We start from the raw sequence: 27,404 nt of genomic DNA on the forward strand, positions 1-27,404 counted from the left end.
GTTTTCCGGCCTTGACCCTTACACACAGAGATTCTTCCAGATTCTCTGAATCTTTTGATGATATTATGCACTGTGGATGATAATATGTTCAAACTCTTTGCAATTTTACACTGTCGAACTCCTTTCTGATATTGCTCCACTATTTGTCGGCGCAGAATTAGGGGGATTGGTGATCCTCTTCCCATCTTTACTTCTGAGAGCCGCTGCCACTCCAAGATGCTCTTTTTATACCCAGTCATGTTAATGACCTATTGCCAATTGACCTAATGAGTTGCAATTTGGTCCTCCAGCTGTTCCTTTTTTGTACCTTTAACTTTTCCAGCCTCTTATTGCCCCGTCCCAACTTTTTTGAGATGTGTTGCTGTCATGAAATTTCAAATGAGCCAATATTTGGCATGAAATTTCAAAATGTCTCACTTTCGACATTTGATATGTTGTCTATATTCTATTGTGAATACAATATCAGTTTTTGAGATTTGTAAATTATTGCATTCTGTTTTTATTTACAATTTGTACTTTGTCCCAACTTTTTTGGAATCGGGGTTGTACTAATGCCTATATCGGGGACATGCACTGCAAAGAAGCTCTTCGTCCTGTTGCTCTTTAGACTCCTTCTTATGAGTGAGTTTGGGAAAACCACGTACTGACATAGCGTTCGTTGCTTAAGAGAGTCTCTCAACTCACTCTTTAGCCCTAAAGGGCAATGTTCTTAGGAAACCTACCCCTGTTTAGTTTGTCCTGTGGTGCTTCACAACATTTAAAAAGGGGAAGTGTGACCTGAAATGGCTCCACCTTGATGAATCCATAAAATGGAAATGGTTTGTGTAACTATTTCTGTTAAACACTGTAGTCCATCCTTTAATAGGTTTTATACATCAAATCGTCACACAGTGGCACTTAATACTCACTGCTCCTTGCTTGAACAGATATCATGCATGAAAAAATGGACTTAAGTTCAAGCTCAGAAGGTGAGGCACATGTCAATTTTCAACAAACTCCATCCATGAAGATTAATGTGTGTGGATTTTCTCTATTAAATCTTCACTATGTGTTCTTGACACTACTCTGAACACAACCGAGTGATGTTTCTTATGCAAGCAGAACAATTACAGAGAAATGGATCTGTCTTCTCTAGAGAGAGGGGAAAAAATGGACGAGAAAAATGAAGCTTGATGGCTATTTGTTAAAGTGTGACAGAGCACCTCAGAGTGTTCTGTTTATGACGTGAAACCCGTGTAATTTTGGATCAAATAAAAATCATGTGAAATCATCATATCTGATATGCACGACATCTTAAAACTTGGCAGCGGGCGTTGACAGCTGTTTGACAAACGGAGACTCGGTGCTCGTTGTGCTGTGAATGATTCACACTTGACTGAAAATGATATCCAAAATATTACACAATGAGAATGTTCAAAGAGTAATCATAGTGTGTACATTTCTACAGCTGTGGCCTGCTGTGCAGTGGAAATGGAATAATTAAGCGGATTATGTAGAACTGATTATGTGAATGTATTCTTGATGATAGAGAACAGTGGAAAATAAGGCGGCTTTGCATACCAATGAGCGCAGTGCTTGGAGCTTGGAAAAGTTACCATACATCACTTAAGGCACTTAAAAATAGGATTTCACCCCTTTTATTTACTTCAAATGGTGCAACATTGCTTGGATTGTTTTCAGGAAAAAAAATGTGTTCCAGGTAAAACCTTTTGCGTTTCATTTGATCTACATCAAACATCAAATACAAATATCTCTATGAAGAGTCTATATCAAACAGTCTATATCAAACACCAAAACCAGCAGTTCTGTTCTTAAAAAAACCAAAAAACCTTCAGACTGTCAACATTTCATCGTCCGAATGTTACTTGTTAGCTACAAAGTTTGACGGCTTCGTACTCTGTGTAATATCGATGTTTAGTACCAAAAGCCTGCAGTGCCACAAGGATTCGTGACACCTCTGAAGTTGAGAGTTTGAGCCGGTGTCGAAGGAGACAAGAGAAAAGGTCCAGAAGCGCCGGTCCAGCAGGAGATAATCGATTGACTCGGTACCGAATCTCCATCAACTCCTGCAGCGCCGTGTCCTGAGATCCCTGCGTGTATGGATAGTCCAGCTGCAGGATCAAATCTCGAATGGCTTCCGGGTCAAAGTGCACGCTGTATCCGAACAGCTGAATGCTGTTCATTTTCATGTAGCCAACATTCTGCGAGGCGTTTCTGTTCGCCACTTCTGATTCGCCTGTGTCATTCCCTTGAGCGCCGTCACTCTGGATTCTGCTCCTCAGGTAGAAATGGACCGTTTCGAAGAAGCTCTTCCAGCGGTTTCCCAACGTCAAAGTCCAGTTGTAGCAGTCCACAGGGGTGCCTAACCTCATTTTCTCCCAGTCAGGGTACCCGTTTTGGTTCACTGGCATGGTCCAGCTCTCTGAGTGGCTCCCACCAAAAGGGTTCACCGAAACAGAAAGCGTTGGCTCCAGGGTCGAGTTGTTCGTCATGCAAATCTGTGCCGAAATTCCCAGCAGCATGTGGACTCGACTTGACTTGGATTTATTGCTCTTCAGAGTCAGGAGCATCCTTTTCCTCCATGAAGGTTTGAACCAGGTGTTGAGTTTGACATCACTGCTCACAAAGATGGCGGATAAGGCGAGGTTGGAGTCACGCTGCTCCAGGAGATCGCGCAGTTCCGAGTCGTGCATTTCTGTCTCGGTGCCAAGGTACTGTTTGGTGGGGCTTGGAGCAGCAGGGCGGCACAATCCGTGGCTCAGGGCGAAGCCGCTGTTGCAGCTTGAGCAGCGTGTTCGATTTTCCGGAGAGCATGATGCACAACGGCTTCCGCTGCCCACTGAGCAGGGGATCAAACCTTGGCAGGACAGATGGCCGCCTGGACAAACGCAACTGCGCGTTACCTCCGAGTAGATTCCTGGACTCTCAGCTTCACCGCAGTACAGAAGGGAAAGGACACGTTGCAGCCAGTAACTGAGGCGTCTGGAGACAAAACAAGAACAAAGTGGGGGAGTACAAAAAGAAACAAGCAATAAACAACGATATAATTGCTGAGCATGTGAGCAAATTGCAGCCTGAAACACAATACAGTAACAAATGACTCAACCCTAATAGATTGCAAGTGAACTATTTGCCTTCAGGACCGGGGATAATAGCCTTGCACTAAATGCAAAAATCTGCCTTTAAAAGCACAATTTTTAAAAGATCCACTAGTGCCTACTAATAGCTTTAAAGGTTGCCGTATGAGGTGGAATAACACATTACGGTCATTAGTGCGAAAATGCAGAGGAGGGTCCAAAGGTCTGAGTTTACGACCAAGAAACATTTTTAATTTCATACACAAAGAGAAGAACACATTTATCTGAGAACAACAGTTTGAAGCCATGGGAAAAAAAAAAACCCTACAGAGTTTATTTGAAAGCACAGATTTATTTTATGAACTATTAAAATGTTAGCCTCGTTAGGCAAACATGTATCTTGCTTGGAGGCAGGATGTTGGATTTTTTTACGAGTGTTTTACTGGGAATTATTATATATATATATGGGCCACTTTTTCCATGGAATAAAAACATATATTCTATTCCCTTCTACTGGGTGTATTGATGCTATGCAATGTTATTATCATATCACTTATACTCCATGTATTACACCACTCTACCCAATGGAGAATGAGCATGCAATATTGTTATAATATTGCATGTTGTCAAGACAACATGACGTCACACGTAAAGATCCAATGACAAAACTTTTCTGTTGCACATGCGCACAACCATTTCTTTGTCGGCCAGGAAAGAGAGAAGACGAGGCTAATTCAGTGCTAGGTTTAAGCATGAAATAAATAATCTGAAAACTGAAACTAAAGACGCGCCAAACACCCAAAAGGTTACCGAAACTTCATTAGATATTCTTCACGCATATTTACAAAAGAAAAACATACCAATGGATATCAAAAAACTGGCAAAGACACGTCTGAGACATAAAACTTCCACGCTAGTGAGTGGCTGACAGTTTGTTCACAAAAATGGCGGCGAGGTTTGCTTCATTAAAAGCGGACGATTTAAAGAGAAAGACACACTGAACACCCGAAAGGCTACCAAAACTTCATTATATATTCGTCACACATATTTACAAGAGGAGCGGCACGGTGGTGTAGTGGTTAGCGCTGTCGCCTCACAGCAAGAAGGTCTGGGTTCGAGCCCCGTGGTCGGCGAGGGCCGTTCTGTGCGGAGTTTGCATGTTCTCCCTGTGTCTGCGTGGGTTTCCTCTGGGTGCTCCGGTTTCCCCTAAAGACATGCAGGTTAGGTTAACTGGTGACTCTAAATTGACCGTAGGTGTGAATGTGAGTGTGAATGGTTGTCTGTGTCTATGTGTCAGCCCTGTGATGACCTGGCGACTTGTCCAGGGTGTACCCCGCCTTTCGCCCGTAGTCAGCTGGGATAGGCTCCAGCTTGCCTGCAACCCTGTAGAACAGGATAAAGCGGCTAGAGATAATGATAATAATGAGATATTTACAAGAGAAAAACATAACAGACATTAAAAAAACTGGAAAAGAGAGCAAAAGTGGAAATGCCAAAGTTCTACTTGGAGGTGAGGAAAAGTGACGGAGACTTTTCCAAGAGGACTTCACTTGTGGACTTCACTCAGCAAAGCCCTTTTGTTTTGAACAACTGCAATGTAAATTACTACCAAAAGTACAGTGGTGCTTGAAAGTTTGTGAACCCTTTAGAATTTTCTATATTTTTGCATAAATATAACCTAAAACATCATCAGATTTTCACACAAGTCCTAAAAGTAGATAAAGAGAACCCACTTAAACAAATGAGACAAAAATATTATACTTGGTCATTTATTTATTGAGGAAAATGATCTATTATTACATATCTGTGAGTGGCAAAAGTATGTGAACCTTTGCTTTCAGTATCTGGTGTGACCTCCTTGTGCAGCAATAACTGCAACTAAATGTTTCTGGTAACTGTTGATCAGTCCTGCACACCAGCTTGGAGGAATTTTAGCCCATTCCTCCGTACAGAACAGCTTCAACTCTGGGATGTTGGTGGGTTTCTTCACATGAACTGCTCACTTCAGGTCCTTCCACAACATTTCGATTGGATTAAGGTCAGGACTTTGACTTGGCCATTCCAAAACATTAACTTTATTCTTCTTTAACCATTCTTTGGTAGAACAACTTGTGTGGTTAGGGTCATTGTTTTGCTGCATGACCCACCTTCTCTTGAGATTCAGTTAATGAACAGATGTCCTGATATTTTCCTTTAGAATTCCCTGGTATAATTCAGAATTCATTGTTTGATCAATGATGGCAAGCTGTCCTAGCCCAGATGCAGCAAAACAGGCCCAAACTATGATACTACCACCACCATGTTTCACAGATGGGATAAGGTTCTTATGCTGGAATGCAGTGGTTTCCTTTCTCCAAACATAAGGCTTCTCATTTAAATCAAAAAGTTCTATTTTGGTCTCATCCGTCCACAAAACATTTTTCAAGTAGCTTTCTGGCTTGTCCACATGATCTTTAGCAAAACTGCAGACAAGCAGCAATGTTCTTTTTGGAGAGCAGTGGCTTTCTCCTTGCAACCTTGCTATGCACACCATTGTTGTTCAGTGTTCTCCTGATGGTGGACTCATGAACATTAATATTAGCCAATGTGAGAGAGGCCTTCAGTTGCTTAGAAGTTACCCTGGGGTCCTTTGTGACCTTGCTGATTATTACACGGCTTGGTCTTGGAGTGATCTCTGTTGGTCGACCACTCCTGGGGAGGGTAACAATGGTCTTGAATTTCCTCCATTTGTATACAATCTGTCTGACTGTGGATTGGTGGAGTCCAAACTCTTTAGAGATGGTTTTGTAACCTTTTCCAGCCTGATGAGCATCAACAACGCTTTTTCTGAGATCCTCAGAAATCTCTTTTGTTTGTGCCATGATACACTTCCACAAACATGTGTTGTGAAGATCAGACTTTGATAGATCCCTGCTCTTTAAATAAAACAGGGTGCCCACTCACACCTGATTGTCATCCCATTGATTGAAAACACCTGACTCTAATTTCACCTTCAAATTAACTGCTAATCCTAGAGGTTCACATACTTTTGCCACTCACAGATATGTACTATTGGATCATTTTCCTGAATAAATAAATGACCAAGTATAATATTTTTTTCTCATTTGTTTAATTGGGTTCTCTTTATCTACTTTTAGGACTTGTGTGAAAATCTGATGATGTTTTAGGTTATATTTATGCAGAAATATAGAAAATTCTAAAGGGTTCACAAACTTTCAAGCACCACTGTAATTGAACTTGAACTGCCAACCTGTATATAGCTTGTATATACAGTGCCTTGCAAAAGTATTCATACCCCTTGAACTTTTTCACATTTTTCCACCTTACAACCACAAACTTAAAAGTTTTTTTTATTGAGATTTTATGTGATAGACCAACACAGAGTAGCACATAATTGTGAAGTGAAACGAAAATGATAAATGGTCTTCAAAATTTTAAATGAATAAAAATCTGAAAAATGTGATGTGCATTAGTATTCAGCCCCCCTGTGTCAGTACTTTGTAGAGCCACCTTTTGCTGCAATTACAGCTGCAAGTCTTTTGTGGTATGTCTCTACCAGCTTTGCACATCTAGACACTGAAATTTTTGCCCATTCTTCTTTGCAAAATAGCTCAAGCTCAGCCAGATTGGATGGACAGCGTCTGTGAACAGCAATTTTCAAGTCTTGCCACAGATGCTCAATGGGATTTAGGTCTGGACTTTGACTGGGCCATTCTAACACATGAATATTTGATTTAAACCATTCCATTGTAGCTCTGGCTGTATGTTTAGGGTCATTGTCTTGCTGGAAGGTGAATCTCCTTCCCAGTTTCAAGTCTTTTGCAGCCTCCAACAGGTTTTCTTCCAGGATTGCCCTGTATTTAGCTCCATCCATCTTCCCATCAACTCTGACCAGCTTCTCTGTCCCTGCTGAAGAAAAGCATCCCCATAGCATGATGCTGCCACCACCATGTTTCACAGTGGGGATGGTGTGTGCAGGGTGATGAGCAGTGTTTGTTTTCCGCCACACATAGCGCTTTGCATTTAGGCCAAAATGTTCAACTTTGGTCTCATCTGACCAAAGCACCTTCTTCCACATGTTTGCTGTGTCCCCTACATGGCTTCTTATGCCTGTCTTTCAACAATGGCTTTCTTCTTGCCACTCTTCCAAAAAGGCCAGATTTGTGGAGTGTTCGACTTATAGTTGTCCTGTGCACAGATTCTCCCACCTGAGCTGTGGATTTTTGCAGCTCCTCCAGAGTGATCATGGGCCTCTTGGCTGCTTCTCTGGCCAGTGCTCTCCTTGCTCGCTCTGTCAGTTTAGGTGGACGGCCATGTCTTGGTAGGTTTGCAGTTATGCCATACTTTTTCCATTTTTGAATGATGGATTGAACAGTGCTTCTTGAGATGTTCAGAGCTTGGGATATTTTTTTATAACCTAACCCTGCTTTAAACTTCTCCAGAACTTTATCCCTGACCTGTCTGGCAAGTTCTTTGGTCTTCATGATGCTGTTTGTTCTTCAGTGTTCTCTAACAAACCACTGAGGCTTTCACAGAACAAGTGTATTTATGCTGAGAGTAAATTACACACAGTAGGACTCTATTAACTAATTAGAGGACTTCTGAAGACAATTGATTGCACTGGATTGTACTTAGAGGTATCAGAGTACAGGGGGCTGAATACTAATACACACCACATTTTTCAGATTTTTATTTGTTTAAAATTTTGAAGACCATTTATCATTTTCGTTTCACTTCACAATTATGTGCTACTCTGTGTTGGTCTATCACATAAAATCTCAATAAAAAACTTTTAAGTTTGTGGTTGTAAGGTGGAAAAATGTGAAAAAGTTCAAGGGGTATGAATACTTTTGCAAGGCACTGTAAGTTGGGTTGTTGTTCAGGCTTTTTGGACTTGTGCCATTTTTATTGTTAGAACTTTGACTTTGTACAGTACATTGGATTGACAGAACACTGAGTTACATTTGATCAGAATCAGCATTTGATAAGTTACCCCTCTGTTCTTAACTTTTTATAAAATCTATAATTGTTCCATTGAATGTGTATGTATAATAATAATAATAATAATAATAATAATATTGGCTGGCTTTTTTCGTGGTATATCAGATATATTCCATTCAGCTACTTGTCTTCGACTCGTTCAATATCATGCTAGCTGAATGGACTATATCTGATATACCACAAAAAAAGGCAGCCAATATTATTAAAATATACCACACATATTTTTCATACGCGCTCCATCCGGGAAATGGAGAATCAAAGCTGTGACATATATCTCTATATGTCACTTGTGAGGAAATCAATGATAAATTTTGTTTTGATAAATTTGGGTACTTATTTTTGTGAATGTGTCTACATAATAAGAAAATCACACATTGGCTTGAAGATATGAAGTTTATCTTCTCGTGTTGAAAAACTTGCATTTTTCATTCGAAATACTGTACATTGCGAAATACATCTGAGTGATATATTTAAATAATGTTGGTTGGCGTTGAGTGGTATATCAGACATATTCCATTCAGCTAGCATGATACTGAATGAGTCGGAGATGAGTAGCTGAATGGAATATATCGGATATACCATGAAAAAAGCCAGCCAATATTATTATTATTATGATGATGATGATGATTATCCATACACATTCCTTTAGGGTGTCCAACACATCTTTCTCTTTCAAAGTTCTCTCAAAATCTTCCCTATTTAATGAAGCAAATCTGGCAGCCATGTTTGTTTACAAATTGTCACAGTTGCTTGCTAGCGCAAAATTTTTACATCTCCAATGTGTCTCTTTTCCAGTTTTTTGATGTCCATTGACATGTTTTTCTCTTGTAAATATGCGTGAAGAATATCTAATGAAGTTTTGGTCACCTTTCAGGTGTTCAGCACATCTTTCTCTTTCCCGGTGAACAGAAAAATGCTTCTGCATTCTGCGAATGTGCAGCAGAAAACTCTCAATCAATATTCACATCAGCTCCGACGTGTGACATCACATTGTCTGGACAACCATGCAATATCGTAAACCATATTCAACACTCATCCTCCATTGGGTAGAGTGATGTAATACACGTAGGATAAGCGATATGCTAACAATATTGCATGCTATCAAACCAAATGAATGAAACTTGCTAGAAGGGAATAGAATACGTTTTTATTCCATGGAAAAAAATGTCCTGTATGTATAATAATTCCCAATATTTCACTCCAATGATGTTACTTCCAGTGGTTTTCTGCTGACTAGACCAGGCTTGTCGTACTCGAGTCTGATTCGTGCCCTAATTTTAAGGACTCATGACTTGACTTGGACTTGAACTCGTGCATTAACTACATTCAGACTCAAACTGGAGATGAGGACTTTGATTTTTTCTTTATTTTTTGTAACATGCCATAATAATTTGATATACAGTAGTGTAGTGGTTAGCGCTGTCGGCTCACAGCAAGAAGGTCCGGGTTCGAGCCCCAGGGCCGACGAGGGCCTTTCTGTGCGGAGTTTGCATGTTGTCTGCGTGGGTTTCCTCTGGGTGCTCCGGTTTCCCCCACAGTCCAAAGACATGCAGGTTAGGTTAACTGGTGACTCTAAATTGACCGTGAGTGTGAATGTGAGTGTGAATGATTGTCTGTGTCTATGTGTCAGCCCTGCGATGACCTGGCGACTTGTCCAGGGTGTACCCCGCCTTTCGCCCATAGTCAGCTGGGATAGGCTCCAGCTTGCCTGCGACCCTGTAGAACAGGATAAAGTGGCTAGAGATAACGAGACGAGATATTTATATCTACATTAATTTTTATACTAATTTTGTGCAAGAGAATGCACAGTCACCTGTTCATACGTCATGTTCAGGAACAAACTAATGTTAATGGCACTAAAATGCCTGGAGAGGACGCCCCTAGGATTGTCTGCTTTGCTTATACAGACTTCTTGTGCAGTGGGAAAAATGCACTGCTATGTGTTCCATATGTAGAAGAACTATCGAGGAGACGACAGGGACAACCTCAAACTTCAATCGTCATTTGACAAGACTCCACCCAGAGAAGGAAGTGACATGCTATGTTCATTGCTCTGTTGATAGCAGGGCTTGTATCAGACTTGACTTGGACTCGACTCTAAATTTTCTTTAATGACTCAGACTTGCCCCTCCTAGAACTGCCACCTTATTGTGGTGGAGGGGTTTGTGTGCTTGAATGATCCTAGGAGCTATGTTGTCGGGGGCATTATGCCCCTGTTAGGGTTTCCCAAGGCAGACAGGTCCTAGGTGACAGGCCAGACCAAGAGCAGTTCACCAAAAAATCCCTATGGAGAAAAAATCCAGGACCGTGACGTCGCCCGGTAGGACGCAGCCGGGGCCCCACCCTGGAGCCAGGCCCGGGGTTGGGGCTCGTATGCGAGCGCTTGGTGGTCGGGCCTTTGCCCATGGGGCCCGGCCGGGCTCAGCCCGAAGAGGCGACGTGGGCCCGACCTCCTGTGGGTTCACCACCCACAGAGGTAGCAGTAGGGGTTTGGTGCAGTGTGGATTGGGTGGCAGTCGAAGGCAGGGGCCTCGACGACCTGACCCCCGGACACAGCGGCTGGCTGTTGGGACATGGAATGTCACTTCGCTGGGGGGGAAGGAGCCTGAGCTTGTGCGGGAGGTTGAGAGGTACCGGCTAGAGATAGTCGGGCTCACCTCCACGCACAGCTTGGGCTCTGGAACCCAGCTCCTCGAGAGGGGCTGGACTTTCCACTTCTCTGGAGTCGCCCATGGTGAGCGGCGGCGGGCTGGTGTGGGCTTCCTTATAGCTCCCCAGCTCAGCCGCCATGTGTTGGAGTTTACCCCAGTGAACGAGAGGGTCGCCTCTCTGCGCCTTCGGATTGGGGAGAGGGCTCTTGCTGTTGTTTGTGCCTACGGGCCAAATAGCAGTATAGAGTATCCGGCCTTCTTGGAGTCCCTGGGAGAGGTACTGAGGGGTGCTCAGACTGGGGACTCCATTGTGCTACTGGGGGACTTCAATGCTCACGTGGGCGATGACAGTGACACCTGGAGGGGCGTGGTTGGGAGGAACGGCCTCCCCGATCTGAACCCGAGTGGTGTTTTGTTATTGGACTTCTGTGCTAGTCACAGTTTGTCCATAACGAACACCATGTTCGAGCATAGGGGTGTCCATAAGTGCACGTGGCACCAGGACACCTTAGGTCGGAGGTCGATGATCGACTTTGTAGTCGTGTCATCTGATCTCCGACCCTATGTCTTGGACACTCGGGTGAAGAGAGGGGCTGAGTTGTCAACTGATCACCACCTGGTGGTGAGTTGGATCCGCTGGCGGAGGAGGAAGCTGGACAGACCTGGCAGGCCCAAACGTATGGTGAGGGTCTGCTGGGAACGTCTGGCCGAGCACTCTGTTGGGGAGGTCTTTAACTCCCACCTCCGGGAGAGCTTTTCCCAGCTTCCGAGGGAGGCGGGGGACATTGAGTCTGAGTGGACCATGTTCTCTACCTCCATTGTGGACGCAGCTGTTCGGAGCTGTGGCCGCAAGGTCTCCGGTGCCTGTCGTGGCGGCAATCCCCGAACCCGGTGGTGGACACCGGAAGTAAGGGATGCCGTCAAGCTGAAGAAGGAGTCCTATCGGGCCATGTTGACCTCCGGGACTCCTGAGGCAGCCGACGGGTATCGGCAGGCCAGGCGTGCTGCAGCTCGGGCAGTTGCGGAGGCAAAAACTCGGAACTGGGAGGAGTTCGGGGAGGCCATGGAGAAGGACTATCGGTCGGCCTCGAAGAAATTCTGGCAAACCGTCCGGCGCCTCAGGAGGGGGAAGCAGTACTCTGCCAACACTGTTTACAGTGCGGGTGGGGAGCTGTTGACCTCGACTGGGGACATTGTCGGGCGGTGGAAGGAATACTTTGAGGATCTCCTCAATCCCACCGTCATGTCTTCCACTGAGGAGACTGAGGCTGATGACTCAGAGGTGGACTCGTCCATTACCCAAGCCGAAGTCACTGAGGTGGTTTGCAAGCTCCTCGGTGGCAAGGCACCGGGGGTGGATGAGATCCGCCCTGAGTATCTCAAGTCTCTGGATGTTGTGGGGCTGTCTTGGTTGACACGCCTCTGCAACATCGCGTGGCGGTCGGGGACAGTGCCTCTGGAGTGGCAGACTGGGGTGGTGGTCCCTCTTTTTAAGAAAGGGGACCGGAGAGTGTGCTCCAATCACACTTCTCAGCCTCCCAGGGAAAGTTTACTCCAGGGTACTGGAGAGGAGAATTCGACCGATAGTCGAACCTCGGATCCAGGAGGAACAATGCGGTTTTCGTCCTGGTCGCGGAACACTGGACCAGCTCTATACCCTTCATAGGGTGCTCGAGGGTTCATGGGAGTTTGCCCAACCAGTCCACATGTGCTTTGTGGATCTGGAGAAGGCATTCGACCGTGTCCCCCGTGGTATTCTGTGGGGGGTGCTTCGGGAGTATGGGGTTCGGGGCTCTTTGCTAAGGGCTGTCCGGTCCCTGTACGAACGGAGCAGGAGTCTGGTTCGCATTGCCGGCAGTAAGTCAGACCTGTTCCCAGTGCATGTTGGACTCCGTCAGGGCTGCCCTTTGTCACCGGTTCTGTTCATAATTTTTATGGACAGAATTTCTAGGCGCAGCCAGGGGCCGGAAGGAATCCTGTTTGGGAACCACAGGATTTCATCTCTGCTTTTTGCGGATGATGTTGTCCTGTTGGCTTCTTCAAACCAGGACCTTCAGCATGCACTGGGGCGGTTTGCAGTCGAGTGTGAAGCGGCTGGGATGAGAATCAGCACCTCCAAGTCCGAGGCCATGGTTCTCGACCGGAAAAGGGTGGCTTGCCCTCTCCAGGTTGGTGGAGAAGTCCTGCCTCAAGTGGAGGAGTTTAAGTATCTCGGGATCTTGTTCACGAGTGAGGGAAGGATGGAGCGTGAGATCGACAGGCGGATCGGTGCAGCCTCCGCAGTGATGCGGTCGCTTTACCGGTCCGTCGTGGTGAAGAAGGAGCTGAGCCAAAAGGCGAAGCTCTCAATTTACCGGTCGATCTACGTTCCGACTCTCACCTATGGTCATGAGCTTTGGGTAATGACAGAAAGAACAAGATCGCGGATACAAGCGGCTGAAATGAGTTTCCTTCGCAGGGTGGCTGGGCGCTCCCTTAGAGATAGGGTGAGAAGCACAGTCACTCGGGAGGAGCTCGGAGTAGAGCCGCTGCTCCTCCACATCGAGAGGAACCAGCTGAGGTGGCTCGGGCATCTTTTTCGGATGCCTCCTGGACGCCTCCCTGGGGAGGTGTTCCAGGCATGTCCCCCCGGGAGGAGGCCCCGGGGAAGACCCAGGACACGCTGGAGGGACTATGTCTCTCGGCTGGCCTGGGAACGCCTCGGTGTTCTTCCCGAGGAGCTGGCCGAGGTGTCTGGGGAAAGGGAAGTTTGGGCTTCCATGCTTAGACTGCTGCCTCCGCGACCCGGTCCTGGATAAGCGGAAGAAGACGAGACGAGACGAGACGAGACGAGAGACTCAGACTTGAACACTGGGTACTCGAGACTGGACTCAGACTTGAGGTTTTAGTGACTCGACTCCAAAACTAGATGTGTGTTGTCAAAATGGTGGTTCAAAATTAAAATTCTTTTAATTAACTTGTGTTTTTTTTGTGTGTGCATGTATCCATATAAGATAAAAACATTACATGGTGGCACAAAGATATAAATGTGTGCGTGTGTGTGGGAGTGAGTGAGTGAGTGAGGCTGAAAAGCTATATCTATATCTAGAGAAATAAAGTTTGCACAAACTTCAGTTCCTGCCTGCCATGCTTTTGTACTCCACCCACATCAGGGATTCACTACAGTGGTGCCGAAACCCGGGACGAGTACGGAAGGGAACCACCTCATGGAGTCCTCCCCAATTATGGAGCTCTTCCATGCCCTCATTGCTGCCCAGCAGAACCAACATCAAGCGCTGACTGCCCTCCAGAAGGACCAAGAACAATGCTTTGAAGCCTTGATGCTGGCCCAGCGGGAAGATTGCCAGGCGTTCCGGCATCTGCTAGCGTCGGCAGGGGCATCCACCATTACCACCATGGACTCCCCTCATGTCACCTTCACGAAGATGGGCCCGCATGATGAGCCTGAAGCCTTCATCGCTCTCTTCAAGCAAGCAGCCCAAGCATGGGAGTGGCCAATTGAGCAGTGTGTGACTCACCACCTCCCGCTCCTGACAGGCGAGGCACAGCTCACAGTGCAGCAGCTCCCTGCTGACAGCCAGCTCAACTACTCCGACCTCAAGAGGGCCATTTTGCAGTGGGTTGGCTGCTCCCTGGAACAACATCGCCAGCAGTTCCGGAAGCTGACACTGGAGGAGGTCGGCCGACTGTTTGCATTTGGTCAACAACTCCAGGATGCCTGGTTGAGGGTAGAAGATGGCGACGCCAACAGGCTCATCAACCTGGTGGCACTCGAACAGTTCATCTCTCGGCTTCCGGAAGGAATGGCGGAATGGGTCCAGTGTCACCACCTGGCATCGCTCCAGTGGGCCATCGAGTTGGTGGAGGACCATCTGGCAGCGGTTCTGACAACAGGTGGATAAGGCGAAGGTGCCTCTCCTCGTTTCTCTTCTCTCCCCCTCTCTCTTTCTTCTCCATCTCACCCCATTCCCCCACTGCGGAGGCGGGGGCCAACTCCTTCCCAGCCAGCCCATCACACCTGTAGTGTCCTCCCGTCTCCTTCTTCCATGTCTGTGTCCTTCCCCCCTCAGGTGAATGATGCCCATAACACCGGTGCAGAGGGAAAGCCTGGGCCTGTATGCTGGCGCTGCGGGGAACCGGAGCATCTCCAGAATCGGGGCTCCGCAAGGGAGGTGGAGGCCGTGATCCAGATCCCCGATGTGCTAGAGACCACTCCCGATCAGCCTGGAACGTATCGCATACCGGTAAGTGTTCAAGGGGATACACATCACGCTTTGGTGGATTCTGGTTGTAATCAGACCTCAATTCACCAAGACCTGGTGCAAGGTGAGGCATTGGGGAGAGCACAAGCAGTGAAGGTGCTGTGTGTGCACGGGGATATTCACAATTATCCCTTAGTGTCTGTTCGTTTTCTATTCCAGGGCCAAATGCATAGAATACAGGCAGCGGTTAATCCTCATCTCACCCACTAATTGATTTTGGGTACTGATTGGCCAGGATTTAAAAAGCTGATGGAATATTTAACATGTAGTGGGTCATGGGAAGATCCCGGTGTGGCATTGACTGGAGAAGCTGTCACAGAGCCGTCTACATCAACACTGCATCTGAGTGAGGAGCAGCCCGCCCTGCCCCTCCTCCCTCTCTCAGGGATTCCCTAGAGGATTTCCCGTTAGAACAGTCACGAGATGAGACTCTACGGCATGTGTTTGATCAAGTGAGAGTAATCGATGATCAAACTCTTCAGCCGAGTGCGACACCGGCCTTCCCTTATTTTGCTATTATTAAAGATAGATTGCACCGAAGGATGCAGGACACTCAAACTGGTGAATGAATAACCCAATTATTAATCCCAAAGAGCCATAGGGAACTCGTATTCCATGTGGCTCACTTTAATCCCATGGCTGGACACTTAGGGCAAGATAAAACACTAGCCTGAATAATGGCCCGGTTCTATTAGCCAGGGATGTTCGTCGGTGGTGTGTGGCGTGCCATGAATGCCAATTAGTAAATCCCACTGCCACTCCAAAAGCGCCTTTGCACCCTCTCCCTCTAATTGAGACCCCGTTTGAGCGAATTGGGATGGATCTCGTCAGGCCATTAGATCGATCGGCATGAGGATATCACTTTATTCTAGTTCTGGTGGACTATGCAACACGATATCTGGAAGTAGTGCCTCTCCGCAATATCTCAGCATGCAGTATTGCAGAAGCGCTCTTCCGTATTATCTCCTGGGTAGGGATTCTGAAAGAAATCCTGAAAGACCAAGGCACTACATTTACCGTAAGTCACGCACACTGCGCAAACTGTATGGGTTACTGGGTATTAAGTCTATCTACACCAGTGTCTATCACCCACAAACAGATGGCTTAGTGGAGCGCTTTAACCAAACACTCAAAAACATAATCCGGAAATTTGTAAGTGAGGATGCATGTAATTGGGATAAGTGGCTCGAGCCCCTGTTATTTGCAGTATGAGAGGTCCCACAAGCCTCCACGGGGTTTTCTTCATTTGAATTATTATATGGGCGTAAGTCGCATGGCATTTTGGAAGTGCTGCGAGAAAATTGCCTAGCAAAAATGAAATTCAGTACGTTCTTGACTTGGGCGCAAAACTCCACACCCTCATGCACCTAACCCAGGAGAATTTGCAGTAGGCACAAGAACATCAAATCTGGCTGCAAGACAGGGGCATGTGCCTTAGAGAGTTCATGGCGGGAGACAAAGTGCTCATATTATTGCCCACGTTGAGTTCTAAATTAATCGCCAAGTGGCAAGGGCCCTTCGAGGTCACACGGCAAGTCGGGGATGTCGACTATGAGGTGAGGTGAACGGATAGGTGTGGGGCATTGCAAATCTACCACTTCAACCTTTTAAAACGCTGGAATGAGGGGTTCCCCGTGGTGTTGGTAGTCCTGGAGAAGGCAGAGCTGGGGCCAGAGGTAAAAAAGATAATATCGTGAACCACTCCAGTCCCTTGTAGAGACCACCTCTCACCGGCCCAACTCACGGAGCTGACCAAGTTGCAAAAGGAATTTTCTGACATGTTCTTGCCCATTCCCGGTCATACCCACCTCATAGAACACCACATCAAAATGGCCCCAGGGGTGGTAGTGCGTAGCTGCCCTTATCACTTGCCCAAACACACAAAAAAAGGTGGTTTGGGACGAACTCAAGGCCATGCTCGAAATGGGTATAATCGAGGAATCCCACAGTGACTGGAGCAGCCCAGTGGTCCTCGTTCCCAAGACTGATGGGTCAGTCCAGTTCTGTGTGGACTATAGAAAGGTCAATGAGGTGTCTAAATTTGATGCATACCCAATGCCTTGCATTGATGATTTGCTTGATCGGTTAGGCGCTGCTCGCTTTTATTCGACACTGGATCTAACAAAGAGATATTGGCAGATCCCCTTGACTCCTCTATCCTGAGAGAAAATGGCCTTTTCCACACCGTTTGGATTACATCAATTTGTCATGCTCCCTTTTGGGTTATTTGGGGTGCCCGCTACGTTCCAGCGGCTCATGGACAGGGTCCTCACGCTGCCTACGTGGCCGCATATCTAGATGATATAATAATCTACAGCCATGATTGGCCGCGGCAGTTGGAACATCTGAGGGCTGTTCTAAAGTCACTGAGGCATGTAGGCCTCACAGCTAACCTGAAAAAGTGTGCAATTAGGCAGGTGGAAGTACGGTATCTGGGGTTCCACTTGGGTCATGGGCAGGTGCGTCCCCAAATTAACAAGACTGCAGTGATTGCAGCCTGCCCAAGGCCCAAGACAAAAAAGGAGGTGAGATGGTTCCTGGGGCTGGCTATTATCGTAGATTTATACCTAATTATTCAGCTGTCACCAGCCCGCTGACTGATCTCACTAAAAAGGGGGCTCCAGATCCGGTTCAGTGGATGGAGCAGCGCCATAAGGCTTTCTCTGAGGTAAAAGCTGCACTGTGTGGGGGGCCACTTTTGCACTCCCCTGACTTCTCTCTCCCCTTTATTTTGCAGACTGATGCATTGGACAGAGGGCTAGGCGGCGTTTTGTCCCAGAAGGTGGAGGGCGAGGAGCGCCCCGTGCTGTACATCAGCCGTAAACTCTCGATGCGTGAAAGCAAGTACAGCACCATTGAGAAAGAGTGTCTTGCCGTCAAGTGGGCGGTCCTTGCCTTCCAATACTACCTGCTGGGGCACCCTTTCACTCTCTGTTCAGACCATGCCCCCCTCCAGTGGCTCCACCTCATGAAGGATGCCAATGTGCGGATCACCCGTTGGTATCTCGCCTTTCAGCCATTTAAGTTCGAGGTGGTCCACAGGCCGGGGGCATAGATGGTGGTGGCAGACTTCTTGTCCCGTCGGGGGGAGTCTGTTTCAGGCCGGACGGCTCCCTGGCCTGAGTCGGGCGGTGGGGGTATGTGGCAACGGGGGCATGGCCAAGTGGCAGTTTGTGAATGGAGGGTGGGGTCAGGGAAGGTAAGTGGCTAAGTCATTACACCTGGTGTCAATTAGTGTGTGTGTGTGTGTGTGTGTGTGTGTGTGTTGCAGGGATGGAGCATAAAAGGAGGGGGAAAGCAGAGAAGAGCTGACTCCCGACCAGAATGCATGTGTGTGCATGCGTGGAAGTGAGTGAGGTGAAAAGCTGTATCTGTATCTCTAGAAATAAAGTTGCACGAACTTCAGTTCCCGCCTGCCATGCTTCTGTACTCCACCCACATCAGGGATTCACTACATATGTCTATTGCAGTTAGATACAAGTTTGCCTCACAAGTTGGACTTTAGCTCTCACTGCTAGTCTCCTGCTTTTTAACTAAATGTAGCAAAATATAAAAAATCATTTCACTGATGTTGCAAAGGACCAAACTTTTCGAAACCTGTGAAGGCATTATTGATTGATTGATTTTTTTACTAACTTCTTGAAATCAGAAATACAATCCTTGGTGGTGTGAAGTTACAAGAAAATAATCAACTTCATGTAGCTCGATGCGAAACAGAGTTATTTGTACCACCCTGAAGAAACTTTCCAGACTTTCCCTATTACAAATCACTGACACTGGAGGCTCGTTCTATAACTGTCTCCTGACACAAAACTTTACCATATCTACATGTACATGTTAAATAAAAAGTCCTTCCCGCGCCGTGGCACATCGGGCGGCGCTGATCTCCGTTTCCACATGTTAAATAGCATCGTTTAATTAGTTTATTTGTTTAGTCTTCGATCACGTGGACTACACAGCTGTTACGACAGAATCAGAACTGCTGTTATAGTAAATAAATCAACAACCAATCAGATTGGAGATTTCAGCAGCACTGTAGTATAATAACTTTTAAACTTGCTGGAATTGGACTACTTTTGTCTCAACGGTGAACGTTTTTGTCTTAGTTTTCCTCAACAAAAATCAACATTATCATTGATTATCACAGCAATGTTAAAATTCTTTCCTAAAACGTATCCCGTTTGAGTCACAAATTTTAAAAAGAATGCATGGATGATGTGTAAATACAGTATTTAGAGAGACTTCATAGAAATAAAACAGTTGCTGTTTGAAATACTGCATTAAACAAACCCTTAATAATGCATTAATTATTAACGGCTCATGAAGCCATTTGTACACACGAGTGCTGGACTACAGAGCTACACTTTAAAATCCTAATCATGTACTTCTAATGATTATAATGGCTCCTTTTCAGAACTGCATGTTAGCCAAATTTTCTGTCCCATCCATTAAGCTTCATAATACTGCTAATTGGCGTTTAGGTTAATGCCCTGCCTTTAGGAGACTGTTTGCATGTCGGTGCTGATGCTGAAAACTTTCATGCCTTATTTTGCATAATTACACCGCAAACAAGTGCAATTACGGATGCTGATGTCAACCAGAAGTCCACAAACACTGACCCTCCATTCACACACAGCTTTAAAAAACGCCCTCGCTGACTTCCACTCATTATTCCAAAGTATGCATTACCGAGGACATTACTGAGGCTGACCATTTTCACAAGTTCACAACACATCTTGTCGGAAAGACGCTAAAAATCAGATCATCATCAGCGAGGTGTTGACCATGGCTGTGTTTTTCCCAATAAATTAGATACAAAATATGATCATTCGAACAGAAATACAAAATGGTAGATTCAAAATATTTAGACTGTAGCACTGGTAAATTCTCAAATCTGATTAGTTAGAAGGCGTTGGTGATTTTTTTTTTCTATAACAGCACAACCCACTAATTCTGTGCCTTAAAACTGGACAGCCTTTCAATTTCATAAAATCGGTGAAATTTAGTTCCGTCTGAAATTTGATCATTGTGATATATGTTTATTTCTGTAATATCTCACAAAATATCAGGCCATTCTGTGGCTGGGAAGTTATTTAATTTGAGGAGATTCCCGAGCAAATAATGTGTATGAAATATGCTCGCTTTGCACAGTCAAGCAGACAGAGGAAGTGTGTGTGTGTGTGTGTGTGTGTGTGTGTGTGCGCATGTGCAGATTTCCCTTTGACCGTACACTGACAGTTACATCATTGTAACGCAGTACCTTAGTGAACTTCTGGTCTTTTATGACCCGCCACGCCTACTTACACTACCGTTCAAAAGTTTGGGGTCACTTTGAAATGTCCTTATTTTTGAAAGAAAAGCACTGTTCTTTTCAATGAAGATCACTTTAAACTAATCAGAAATCCACTCTATACATTGCTAATGTGGTAAATGACTATTCTAGCTGCAAATGTCTGGTTTTTGGTGCAATATCTCCATAGGTGTATAGAGGCCCATTTCCAGCAACTATCACTCCAGTGTTCTAATGGTACAATGTGTTTGCTCATTGCCTCAGAAGGCTAATGGATGATTAGAAAACCCTTGTACAATCATGTTAGCACAGCTGAAAACAGTTTAGCTCTTTAGAGAAGCTGTAAAACTGACCTTCCTTTGACCAGATTGAGTTTCTGGAGCATCACATTTGTGGGGTCGATTAAATGCTCAAAATGGCCAGAAAAATGGCTTGACTATATTTTCTATTCATTTTACAACTTATGGTGGTAAATAAAAGTGTGACTTTTCATGGAAAACACAAAATTGTCTGGGTGACCCCAAACTTTTGAATGGTAGTGTAGATCAAAAGGTGCAGGCTATTTGTTGGTACCTCATATAGTGAAGGCTACATCAGGGGGCAAAGCCTTTTCTTACAAAGCCCCACAGTTATGGAACAGCCTTCCAAGTAGTGTTCGGGGCTCAGACACAGTCTCAGCGTTTAAGTCTCGGCTGAAAACATATCTGTTTAGTCAAACCTTTTGTTAATAGTTTTATCAGGTAAAGGAGTCGATCTGGAGGGTCCTCAGGCATAGAGTGTTTTGGTAAACTGGGATGTATGGATGTTGTCAGTCCCTCACTCACTCGGGTTTGCTGACGGTGTAGTGGCTGGCTGCTTTATGTCCCGGGGCGCCATCATGTCTGTGCCCTCATGTTCTGGCTCTCCCCTTTTACTGTAGTTATGCGGTCATAGTTAGTTTTGCCGGAGTCCCTGCTTGCACTCAGCGCAAAATGTATACTGTTCTTACTCTTGAGGTGACATTTGGGCATACCTAACAACCTGTGTTTTCTCTCTGTCCCTCTGATTTACATGTCGATCCTGAGATCGAGATGCTGACCTCTTCTGCTCCTCGGACCTGCCTGATCCATCCTGATGCCCTACGTCTGGCTGGAGTCTCATCACGTTGCTCCTGTGGAAGACGGCCTCACATGGACAGTCAAAATCTCTCTTGGAAGATGCTCTGGACACTTACAGTAATGCTTTTATGGTGAGAACTACAGTTAACTTGCCAACTTTAGGACTACAGTCGTCATGAACAGTTTTGCACTCAGGTTTCCATCAATGAACAGTTTATAACTTTAACAAAACAGACTTCATGTTAAAACTATAATGAATTTTCTGTTTTCACAGTTATACTTTGTGACTCTATAGGACACAGATATAGAAGTGAGTTATTTATAATCACATTGTCTTTTATCACCCAAATGAGGATGGGTTCCCTTTTGAGTCCGGTTCCTCTCGAGGTTCCTTCCTCATGTCGTCTGAGGGAGTTTTTCATTGCCACCATCACTACAGGCTTGCACATCGGGGATAGATTGGGGATAAAATTAGCTCATGTTTAAAGTCTTTACATTTCTGCAAAGCTGCTTTGCGACAATATCTGTTGTTAAAAGCGCTATAAAAATAAACTTGACATCATTCTGTCACTAAACGAAGAGCTGATCACACCGAGGTGCTCGCTGACCGCTGATATTTACCTCCGCCAAGGAGATTATGTTTTCGGTAGCGTTGGTTTCTTTGTTTGTTGGTTTGTCTGTTAGGCAGCTGGGCCATAGAAGGTTCACGCTGCACGCTGCATGCTGCACGCTACATGCGTGTAAAGAAAAGTGGACAAACGTAGCATGACTTGCTCTGGGCCATAGAACGGCGTTCACGTTGCACGCTGCACGCTGCACACTTCACGCGTGAAGCGAGAAATGAACATGCACACTTTTTTCTAGGCGTGAAGATGGAAATTCCAGTCAATGCATGCGGTCACCGCCGCGCTAGCCAATCAGAACGGGTCTAGGGAGATAACTCTATGCTTTCAGGGGAAAACTTCAGAAAAAATATAATTGAATGGTATAATTGAAAAATAGTTCTTCATCGGGATTGTCAAGCAGATTATAGAATGTTCGGTGAAATTCACCATGGGTTTCTCTCAGAAGGAAGTGTTCTCGGCTCCAAATTCTGTTCCTTTTTCTCTTCCTCTGTCTCAGTAAAAGCAGAATGAGGCAATCGTCGTCATCCGAAGAGTCCATATTGTTGGTTACTCGGTCAAAGTAGAACAGACGCAACACGTGAACATCCAAGCATGAAGTTTAATGGCCCAGGGTCCGGTTCTTCACGTGAACGTGTAGCGTGCAGCATGCAGCGTGAACCTTCTATGGCCCAGCTGCCTTAGCAACATTATGGAAAAAGTAATGAAAGGATTGCTCTGAAATTTTTTCCAGAGGTGTGACTGGGCACAAGTAACAATCCATTAAATTTTGGCGGTGATCCGGATCACCTTCTGGATCCCGGATTTTTTTAAAGGATTCTTGGTGGAGGTCTGCGCTCTCCGAGTGCTTTCCTAGTTATTTATGAGTTTGGTCCTGAGTTACCCTTCCTTCGTATATAACATGACGTCTTTTCTTCTCGCTTTCCGTTACTGTAGTCGATCTTTCACATTTCATTCACACACTCATGTCCTCCATTTTTCTCTCCTGTTTCAAATTTGTATCCCACAACGCCTTGTGCAAATGGGGAAAGCCCACCACGTGATGCATGACATAGTATCTTGTATTGTGTCATGGTGAAGCAGGAAAAAATAACGGAGAATTTAGGGACACATGGCCATAAATTCATTAATCATTCTGTTAAAAAATATATATATATATTTGTGTGATTCGAATTCAGTAGCTTTCGGTCCACTAAACAAAAATATCTGAAGGGCAGTCTACCTTAAAAAAAGAAAATTATTCAGAATTTATCAGTGCACCAAAATAGTAACAACAAAACAAACTGCCACTTAATATCATCCACTAGGTTGTCAGAATGTACTGAACAGGAAGTCATTTGGGATTCAGCCGGGTTTTGAATTTGTGAAAATATTCTCACATGATGATAGAGATGGAAAGCAAAAACAAACAAACAAAGAAACAAACACAAATCAATAAATATGATGTTTTTTGTTAAAATTATGATCTTTCTTTTGTCTTTGCTGAAGAACATTTGAGCTAGGCGGACACATATTAGCACAACTGCTAACGTTTGCTTCTGTCTCTAGACAAATAAAATGACTGGTTCATTTTATGATTTATGAAAATCGTGACTTTTACACAAACGTCATCATTTTTGTTGTAGTATTTTTACTTGAAATAGAATTTTGGCTGGTCTAGCAACTTCAGGTCACTGCTAAGATGAATCTGATTATCAATCAATCACTCATGGCTGTTTGATTTATACTTTTATTAGCTTTCCTTCCAACTAGCAAGCTAGCTTATTAGCTAGGAGGAGACAGTACTTCCATTTTGATCATAACAAATGAAACGTTAAGTGTTTTAATTTCCAGCATTTTATAAAACTGTTTTGAAAACGACACCAATCACAACGCTTCACGAGGTTGAGTAGGTTTTCTCAGAATGGCGATTGGGACACAGGAAGCGGAACAAAGGTGCGTTAATATCAGGATCGGAATAGGTCTAGTTTTTTACCTTTCCCTTTGCAGGATTATTTTGGGTTGCGAGTGACACCTCCGGCTGAGGCTGAAGAGTTTTGCAGCGTATTCTTGCGCTTTGTTGAGGAGGGAAACGGCGTCGTTCTCTAACTTCCTGTAGCGCTTTAGCAGTGCTGCATCACTTCTCCATGCACGCCATACTGATGACAAATTCAGGGCTGCATGCGTCGACAAACGGACCATGAAAGCGTGGAACTCATCTGCACACAGCAATGTAAATGTCACATGTATGACAAACAAGCCATACTTTCATTTCATTTCCATCGTTATGAAAATACATGCACCGAATGAAACAGGAGTGTGTGTGTGTATACATATGGGGGTGAAAATCAGTGATGAAGGGAATGACCTTTTGGTTTCAGTCCATTTGAACACATTTTATTTCGACTTGTAACTCCCACATCCAAAAGACAGGAAGATAATGCTCGTTAGAAAGGGTGAATCAACTGTCTTCATTATAAAGCATCAAAATCTCAGAAGATAATCTGTGGTCCTGTTCCACTTTTGGTACACATTTAATTGGGGTCATTTTCACCCTAACAGAACATAAGCGCTTGCAGGAGAACCGAATGTACTCTAGATTTAATTCCTGTTCAGGAAGCCTTGAGGCACTTTCTCCTCTGCACAAGATACAAGGAATCTTTGGCACCAGAAAAGGTTTTTTTTTTTTAATATTTGTTTCCAGTTGTATGTTGTTGTTGTTTCTGAGCAACAATCTGTACCAACAGTCAGAATAAAACACCAAACATTTAGAATATTTGATTTGAAGATGTTGTGTTTGTGTCATTGGCATATTTCACCTCTCAAACCTGGAGACATTTCTAACTTTACTTTGACTTGTATTTCATTGCAGACAGAATGAACCCAAGATATTTCATGTTTTGTTTATGTTAATATACTAGTGCATCTCAAAAAATTTGAATATTGTGAAAAAGTTCAATATTTTCCATCAGTTATTTAAGAAAGTGAAAATGTTATATATTATAGACTCATTACACATAAACTAAAATGTTTCAAGCATTTTTCTATTTTAATTTTAATTAGTATGGCATACAGTACAAAAACATAAAAAAAACCCATCTCAAAATATTAGAATATTTCATTTCGAGTTTGAGTAAAACAGTATGAACACAGTGTATCTCTCGGTCTAGTTCAGTACACACAACCACAATCATGGGGAAGACTGCTGACTTGACTGTTGTCCAGAAGATGATCACTGATGCCCTCTACAAGGAGGGTAAGCCACAAAAGGTCATTGCTGAAAAGGGTGGCTGGAAAAGGTGCACAAGCAACAGGGATGGCCGCAGTCTTGAGAGGATTGTCAAGAAAAGTCGATTCAAGAACTTGGAAGAGCTTCACAAGGAGTGGACTGAGGCTGGTGTCAGTGTATCAAGACCCATCACGAACATCGTCAAGAAAGGGGATACGACTTTCGCATTCCTAATATCAAGCTACTCCTGAGCCAGAGACAATGTCAGAAGTGTCTTATCTGGGCTAAGGAGAGAAAGAAATGGACTGCTGCTCAGTGGTCCAAAGTCCTCTTTTCAGATGAAAGTACATTTTGCATTTAATTTGGAAATCACGGTTCTAGAGTCTGGAGGAAGAGTGGAGAGGCACACAATCCAAGGTGTTTGAAGCCCAGTGTGAAGTTTCCACAGTCTGTGATGATTTGGGGTGCCATGTCATCTGCTGGTGTTGGTCCACTGTATTTTATCAAGTCCAAAGTCAACACAGCCATCTACCAGGAGATTTTAGAGGACTTCATGCTTCCATCTGCTGATGAGCTTTTTGGAGATGCTGATTTCCTTTTCCAGCAGGACTTAGCACCTACCCACAGTGCCAAAACTACTACCAAATGGTTTGCTGACCATGATATTACTGTGTTTGATTGGCCAGCCAACTTGCCTGACCTGAACCCCATAGAGAATCTATAGGGTATTGTCAAGAGGAAGATGAGAAACACCCGACCCAAAAATACAGATACGCTGACGGCCACTATCAAAGCAACCTGGGCTTCAATAACACCTCAGCAGTGCCACAGACTGATCACCTCCATGCCACACCGCATCGATACAGTAATTCATGGTAAAGGAGCCCCAACCAAGTATTGAGTGTATAAATGAATATACTTTTCAGAAGTTGGACATTTCTGTATTGTAAATCCTTTTTTTTTGACTGATCTTAGGGAATATTCTAATAATTTGAGATACTGGATTTCTGATTTTCATGAGCTGTAAGCCATAATCATCAAAATTAAAACAAAAAAAGGCTTTAAATATTTCACTTTACATGTAATGAATATAGAATATATGAAACAGTCTGGACAACCTTTTTGAATTAAATTATGAAAAAAAGGAACTTTTTCATGGTATTCTAATTTTTTGAGATGCACTAGTACATCCATTCCTGCATTTCAGATGAGACCTGAAACACATTCCATAAAACTTGGGATGGTGGCAATTTAGGGCGAGTAATGAGGTTAAACAATTAAATAATGATGTGATTTGAACTAGGTGGTGATTATAATGATGATTTGGTACAAAATCAGTATCCAGGAAAAGGCTGAGTCTTCGAGAGGCAAAGATGGGCCGAGGCTCTCTAGTTTGTCAACAAATGTATGAAGTAAATTATTAAAATGTTTAAAAACAATGTTCTTCAAAGAAAGATAGGAAGGGATTTGGATATTTCACCCTCTATGGTGCGTAATATCATTAAACAAGTGTTGCCAGGCAAAACAAACCTCGCCCGGCAGCACTTATTTTATACCTATGGTATATGTTGATAATGGTATCAGCTGTCAGGTTATAGTCCTATGAAAATCCATGACCTTCAGCTTGACATTTCAATCTCATTCAAGGTCAAAGGTCATGGTGGCAACTGAAAGCCCATATGGGACTTCTTACATGTTGATAATGGTAAACATCTGGCTATCATGAACCATTTTAAAGTTTCAGCCCTTTGAAAACCCATGACCTTTAGTTTGACCTTTCAAGGTCACTCAAGGTCAAAGATCATGGTGCCAAATGACAGCCCATATGGCACTTCCTATAAGTTGACAAGGATAAATATCTGTGTACCATCAACCAGCCCTCTGAAAATCCGTAACCTTGAGTTTGACCTTTCATGGTGACTCAAGGTCAAAGATCATAGTGCCAAATGAAAGGCCATATAGGAGTTCCAGTCTACTCATAACAGTAAACATCTGTTTATCGGCAACCGTTTTTGAGTTATAATGGAAAATGTTATTTTAACCGGAAAGTTGACATTTCCGGTGAGCTTGACCTCCACCTTGACCTGATTACCCCCAACATTTAATCAGGTAATCTACGGACCATTGCCCACCTACCCTGAAAATCTGAAGTCAATCAATGCAACTGTCTAGACGCTAGATTGTTAACAGACACA

The 27,404-nt window shown here is 44.4% G+C and overlaps 1 protein-coding gene across 1 annotated transcript in view; it reads right to left on the reverse strand.

Moving 5' to 3' along the window:
* Positions 1-1,868: 1,868 nt before the first annotated feature.
* LOC132886659 (BMP/retinoic acid-inducible neural-specific protein 3-like) overlaps positions 1,869-27,404 on the reverse strand; it is a 172,118-nt gene continuing 146,582 nt past the window's right edge. Inside the window, exons 6-7 of the mRNA XM_060921595.1 lie at positions 23,977-24,199; positions 1,869-2,982 (exon numbers count right to left, since the gene is read on the reverse strand). Coding sequence (XP_060777578.1) covers positions 1,869-2,982; positions 23,977-24,199 — 1,337 coding nt within the window. The remainder of the gene's footprint in view (positions 2,983-23,976; positions 24,200-27,404) is intronic.

Source organism: Neoarius graeffei, chromosome 1 (assembly GCF_027579695.1).
Source record: "Neoarius graeffei isolate fNeoGra1 chromosome 1, fNeoGra1.pri, whole genome shotgun sequence".
Lineage (NCBI taxonomy): Eukaryota > Metazoa > Chordata > Actinopteri > Siluriformes > Ariidae > Neoarius > Neoarius graeffei.